Source organism: Elephantulus edwardii, unplaced genomic scaffold, assembly GCF_000299155.1.
Source record: "Elephantulus edwardii isolate Elephantulus edwardi_28Jun2011 unplaced genomic scaffold, EleEdw1.0 scaffold00177, whole genome shotgun sequence".
In the NCBI taxonomy this organism is placed as follows: Eukaryota; Metazoa; Chordata; class Mammalia; order Macroscelidea; family Macroscelididae; genus Elephantulus; species Elephantulus edwardii.
This window is the reverse complement of record NW_006399927.1, coordinates 5602474-5609490: the sequence shown is the minus strand read 5'-3', so window position 1 is coordinate 5609490 and position 7017 is coordinate 5602474. Positions and strand designations below refer to the sequence as shown.

At 37.3% G+C, this 7017-nt stretch overlaps 1 protein-coding gene across 1 annotated transcript in view; it reads right to left on the bottom strand.

Moving 5' to 3' along the window:
* Positions 1 to 7017, bottom strand: part of SUCLG2 (succinate-CoA ligase, GDP-forming, beta subunit) — a 300527-nt gene that overhangs the window by 159240 nt on the left and 134270 nt on the right. The window contains exon 5 of the mRNA XM_006895952.1: positions 1882 to 1971. Coding sequence (XP_006896014.1) covers positions 1882 to 1971 — 90 coding nt within the window. The remainder of the gene's footprint in view (positions 1 to 1881; positions 1972 to 7017) is intronic.

Here is a 7017-nt window from a genome sequence, read left to right as displayed (position 1 = left end):
CCATTCGTTTGTTCATGGGCATTTAGGTTGCTTCCAACTCCTTGCTATTGTAAACAAAGCCGCGATAAACATGGGTATACATCTATCTACTTGGATGTCATTTATGGTCTCTTTAGGGTATATTCCCAGTAGTAGAATTGCTGGGTCAAATGGTATCTTTATTTAGAAATGAGTTTTTACTGAGTATTTTGTCATATCTCTTTTTAATTTGTTTTATTTTCATTCTCAAGCCTCTAGATACATTAATTAAAATAATATATAATAAAGGGAAAGGGGGGGAAAGTGTACAATCTATGTTATTAGACTACCAACGTCCAACAAAATGAATACAGCACTCCATCAAGCTCTAGGCTAAACACACACATTCAAGTTTCCAGATGATTAAGGTGTCTTGTTTGAATCATGGCAAAGAAAAACAATACTTAGAACCTTCTTTGGATTTAATTGTGAGATATGAGATACAATCAGCCTCCATGACAGGCCAAATACAGTGCAGGAGTATAACAATCAAAACAAGTTATCTTCCTAAACATCTTAGAGAACATTTGTTGTTATTATTATCTTTTTCTTTCTTTTTTAAAGTCAGGAAATATTTTTTTTCCACAATGGCATGATAAGTCTTTCAGTGACATTTCACCTTGATGCCATTAGTATTCTTTCTCAATTAATTAGCCATTTAGCTATGGGAAAATAGCAATTAGTTAAGAAACTTGTGTATTGATAACAACTGGCATTGGTACTGTAATAGACACTTCAACAAATCATTGCACCAAATATTCATAATAACCCTCTCAGCTAGGAGTTATCATTGTCCTCACAGGGGATGAGAGAGACAGAGTGACTAAATCACAGATAGACTGGCTGGAAATGACTGGATTCAAACTCAGTTGTGTCTGTCCCCACACCTTGTGCCTTTTACCACTCCTCTGCCTCTTGGCACGTGTGATCAGGTGCTGCAATGCTATAGAGACAACAAAGGTAAGTAGTATACAAAACATATTCTGGAAGGCAGTTTGGCACTTCTTCAAAAAGCTGAACAGAGAAATTCCATATGACCTAGCAATTCCACTACTTGGAATATACTTTGTGAAAATGAAAACTGAGGCACAAATGGAGATTTGTACACCAATGTTCATAACAGCATTATTCACTATCACAAGAATATAGAAACAGCCCAGATGTCCAACCACAAATGTGCGGGTGGAGAAATTACGGTACATTCACACAATGAAATACTGCGCAGCATGCAAGAGCAATGAATGATTTTGTAAATTAGTACCTAACTTAGAAGAGACAGGAGAACATTTTGCTGAATGAATTAACTCAGTCCCACAGGACAAATATTGTCTAAAACCATTATTGTAGAATGAGTATAAGGATCCGGGGAGGGGAGGTGGTGGAAGCAGAGGGATGAGGATGGGCGGAGGGAGGGAGGGATTAATCATAAGTTCATATAATTTGATGCATGGAGGTTGAGGAAAATTGGAAGAATCTGTTCTGGAAAACAATGTATTCAAATTTTGTAAATAAAGTAATATAATAAAACATTTTAAAATCTGTTGAAATAACAAAAAAAACCCCAACAATATAGAAAAGGTATGTGCACATGTATACACATAGACTTTAGACAGAGAGAGACAGAGATAAACAAAGGAAGATAAATCGCAGATTGATAAATAAGCACACATGTCCAAATGATCTTCTTTAAGAATACCAGTAAATAATTTCTTCATCATAAACAATTGGAGGGAAAGTATAAAACATTAAGGAAACCTGATTTGTCATAATCATATGCCCTAGACTGCTAGAAGCAATTAGCTAGTCCACTACGTTTTCTGAAACAAGCAGACACCTCCTCCATCCACTCACTCACTCACTCACCTGATTTTTCAAAGACCCACGGAAGCCTAGATTTTCTGCCATTCGTTGAGCTTGGCTGTCCTGTATACCTTCAAAAATGTCAATTTTCTCCTGGAAAATACAAATGAAGCAAACAAATGAAATTAGGATAGTCATGTGAGAAGATTTACAACTTCAAAAGAAAATGCTTGGTATATATTTGCAAAGGAGTAATTAAAGCATGGCACCTTTCCAGTGATCTGTGAGCAGGACTACCACCGCTGCCCATAGGGTATGTTTTAATTAGCAGACCAACCACAGAACAGTCCTTCCCAAAACTATATCATCCTTCAGGGTGGCATGCTGACAAGACAATCTGATGCCAGTTTTCACTTTTAATTACTGTACAGATGGTACTGACGAACATTTAGTCAGTTAATTTTTATGACATCTTTTGGAAGACTTCCAAAATAAGGTTTTCTTATCTAATATTGTTCTTTGGTTTACAGTTTGTCACAGATAGGTTAAATACTACTTTATGATTCATATTCTTTATAGCTGGTGAAAATTATTGTTAATACCTTAGCTTTACAAAGTACTATTCTCCCAAAAGATACTGAACAGTGTTCACAAATATTTTGAATGATGTTAATTTTGAAATGAATAGGTATATCTGCTATGACAACATATCAGTTCTCAATTTAAACACCAAAGTACTTAACTTCAAAAACTAATCTTGATGAAAATATTTTTAACTTGATCACTAGAGTATGAAGAAATCATCTAGACTAACACATTCATGAAACAAAATTTCCTGTTTTTGAAGAAGTAATTGTAAAAGAAATATTTTTATTAGAAGTTGTAAATGAGATTCTAAAATGAAGAATTCAGAATTAAAACTCAAATGCAGGTATTTGGGATTGCAGTGTAGCTTCTTGCCACTAGGGCACTAGTGCTCCCTAATAATGCTAAGGAATGTAAATTTTTCTGCTTACAGAAGTGGACCAAGAAATTTTCCAGATATCACATAATCTTCACAGCTCTGTTGTTGTTGTTATGTGTCATCAAGTTATCTGCAACTCATAGCAACCCTACATACACTAGCTCTGAACCCTGCCCTATCCTGATCTAATTGTCTCTGACAGAACTAATTCCATCTCTCCAGACACTGAGTCAATCCATCTCATCCTAGGTCTTCCTCTCCTGCACTGCTTCTCCACACTTCCAAGCATGATGTCCTTCTCCAAGACTGGTCCTTCCTTGTCACGTGTCCAAAGTAAATGAGATGAAGCTTCAAAATCCTTGCCTCCAAGGAGCAACCTGATTTTACCCTCTCTGAGTCAGACCTGTTTGTTCTCCTAACAGTCCAGTTCAACACTCTTGTCCAGCACCACAACTCAAAGGCATCAATCTTTCTTTTATCATCCTTAATTTTTTTCCTCCTCTCAGATGTATATAAAGTAATTGTGAAGACCATGGTCTCTGCATCAGGCACATCTTAAGTCTCCAGGCTAACACTGCTGCTGCTCTACAGTATTCTAGAAAGGTCCCTGAGAGCAGACTTTCCCAATGCAATTCATCTTTTGATATCCTGACTGCTGGTGCCAAGTGTTGATTGTAGAACCAGGCAGGCTGATATTTTTAACAATCTCAAACTCTTCTCCGTTTATCATGAAATTACCAATTGGTCTAGTGGTGAAAATGTTTGTTTTCTTGATGTTGAGCTTCAATCTATACTGAAAACTGCAGTCACTGACCTTCTGCAGCAAATATTTCAGAAAGCAAAGTTGTGTCATAGACTGTTGTTGAGCCTTCCTCCAATCCTGATGCCACATTCCTACACACAGAGCCCAGCCTCCTGACTAATCCGTTTCACATACAAATTGAAAAGGCAGAGATAGGATGCATCCCTGACACACATCTTACTTGATTCTGAACCATGCAGTGTTTCCCTTTTCTGTTCTGACAACTGCTTCCAGGTCCAAGTACAGATGAGCACAATTAAGTGTTCTGGGATTCTCATTCTTCTCAAGGTTAGCCACAACTGGTTGTGAACCACACAGTCCAATGCCTTTACATAGTCAATGAAACAGAAAAAAACATGCCTCTGGTACTCTCTGCTTTCAGCCAAGATCCATCTAACACTGGCTATGATGTCCTTAGCGCAACGGCTTCATCTAAACCCAGCCTGCACAGATGGCTGTTCTCTGCTAATATTCTGCTTTAGTCGTTTTGAATAATCTTCAGCAGGATCTTGCTTGTGTGTGATATTAGTGATATTGTTTGATAACTTTCACGCTCTCGCCGGGTCACCTTTTTTTGAAGTAAGAATAAATACAGATCTCTGCAGCCAGTTGGCCAGGAAGCTGTCCTCCAGATTTCCTGGTCTATCCTGGTGAGCATGTCCAGGACAGCATCTGTTTGCTGAAATATGTCAACTGGTATTACATCAATTCCTGGGCCTTTTTTTGGCCAATTCCATCAGAACATCTTAAACTTCCTTCTTTATTGCCATTGTCTCTAGATCATATGTTGTTTTATGAAATTCGTCTGTAGCCAGTTCCTTTTGGTATAATGCCTCTACTCCTTCCATCTTCTTTTGATGCCTCCTGGGCCATTCAACATTCTGCCTTCAGCATCCTTAAGTATTACAACTTGAGGCTTCAATTTGTTTTTCAGCTCCTTCAGCATAAGAAATGCTGAGTGAGTTCATCTCTTTGATATTCCAACTCCAGCTCTTTGAACATTTCATAATACTTTGTTTTGTCTTCCTGAACTGCCCTTTGAAATCTTCTTCCTTTGAATCTTCTGTTCAGCTCCTTAACTTCTTGATTTCTTCCCTTTGCTTTGGCTTCTCAGCATTGTAGTGCAATATTCAGAGTCTCTTCTGACATCCATCTTGGTCTTTTCTTTCTCCTCTGTCTTCTTAATGACTTTTTGCATTCTTCATGAATGATATTCTTGAAATTCTCCTACAGCTCATCTGATCTTAGCTCCACAGTGCTCACTGCTTCAAACTTGTTCCTGAGATGTTCTTTACATTCTGGTGCGACAGACATAAGGTCAAATTTTTATTCTTGCGGATTTGATTTTATTTTCTTTAGCTTCAATTGTTAAAACTGCATAAAAGTAGTTGGTGGTCTGTTCCACAATCACCACTTGGCCTAATTTTCAAAGCTGATATTGAGCTTTTCCAGCAATTTCTTTCACAGATGTCATCAATGTGATTCCTGTGTAGACCAACAGGTGAAGTCCATGCATATTGTCACCATTCATGTTTCTTACAAAAAGTGTTTGCAATGAATAGGTCATTGAATATACAGAATTCTATCATTGTGTCTGGCCTCATTTCTGTCACCAAGTCCATGCTTTTCAAATACTGATCCTTCTTTCCTGTTCCCAACTTCTGTGTTCCAGTCATCTATTATTATAAAAATATCTTGGCTGGTGAAAATTATTTCCATTTCCATTTAGCTGATATTAAAAATGAAGCTTAGAGCCGTTCTAGCTAGTTAGGATTCAGGTATTTTTGTTTATGTATTACTTTTAATAGAAATAAAAGATGATAATTTAAAAAATGCAAAAAGAGATATAATCTTTACCTCTGAAATATTTTATTGTATATCAATACGGGTCTCTGGTTAATATGAACATTTAAACACCTAACTACCTACTGAAAGTGTGGTTGTTCAAACCCAGAAGCACCTCAGAAGAGAAGTCAGATGATCTGCTTTCCTAAACTCTAGGAAGTACTGTTCCATGTGTAGCACCTAGGGCTGTTAGGAGCAGGGATCAACTCTATGGTGGCTAGTCTGGATTTTGGGTTGTTTCATACTGAATACTGAGAGACATTAGTAAACTTGCTGGTTCATATCTGACCTCCTACAAGGAAATATGCAGGTCACATGTACTGTCACTGAGACAGAGTCAACTAGGAAAATATGGAAATACCATGTTGTTATTGGATGCCTTCGTGATGACTATGACTCATAGCTCTCCAACTGCTTAATTCTTGGGGCAAATTTGACAAAACAGAATGAGGCAAGAGAAAGAAAGGAGAAAACAGTAAAAGGAATGAAAAACAACAGGGGGATACCTTTGATTAGCTAATTCCTTTGTTTTATACAACTTTTTGGGGAGGCTTGTTGTGCAATGGTTAAATTATTAGAATAAGGCAGCAGTTTGACCTCCACCAATGGTTCTTTTGATGAGGCCAAAGGAAAAAGCAGCCTAGAATCCTGAAAACTACAACCTCAAAATAATCCTTTCTTTAAAAAAAAAGTTTGCTCACCAAGCTTGTATAAAATGTATTTCACATTATTATTAATTCACATTGTGTTTCATACAATCACTCTGATTCATTATATTTTATAAAATTAATCAACACTGAACTATGTCCACCATTTCCCGGTCTTTCCAGATCCTCGCCGATCTTTCCCATCCCCTTTACCCACCCACCCATCCATCCATAGAATTGTGCGACCCTATGATCCCCCCCTAGCTCATCCTTACTCCTCTGCTCCTCCCCTCCCCCTCCTGAATCTTCATAAACATTTTACATACACATTTTACATCCTTCTGTTTCTACAGTAATGGTCTCATGTAGTATTTGTCCTTATGAAACTGAGTTAGCTTACTCAGTGTAATGCTCCTGAGATAATCTTTAATCTTAGACAAAGATATCCTGAAGTCATTTCCAAATGGAACAAGTGTTTAACTAGTTAAAAAAATTTCAAATAGCAGCCTTGAGCATTATATTCTTTTAAAAACTATCTTTACATGATCAAACTGACAAGAGCAACTCAGAAGATTAGCTAGGAACTTGGAGGAGGCCAGTAAGTCTATGCTAACGGGGGAGATGAGCTCAGAAAAGGAAAGAAAGTTCCATCCAACTCAGAGAATGGAATCACCACCACTGACTTGTCCATGAAGATACTGATAAACTGGCGTTGTGTCTTTCTATCTATGTTTCTAATAAAGTTTAAAAAGGAGAGGGAAACACCACATAGAATAGATCCCAAAAGAAAAACACCAAGGCATATCATAGTTAAATTTGCCAGAACCAAAGATAAGGAGAGAATCCTGAAAGCAGCAAGAGAGAAACAAAGAGTAACCTACAAAGGAGAACAGATAACCATGCATGCAAGAAGAGAATGGAAATACATATATCAAACACTC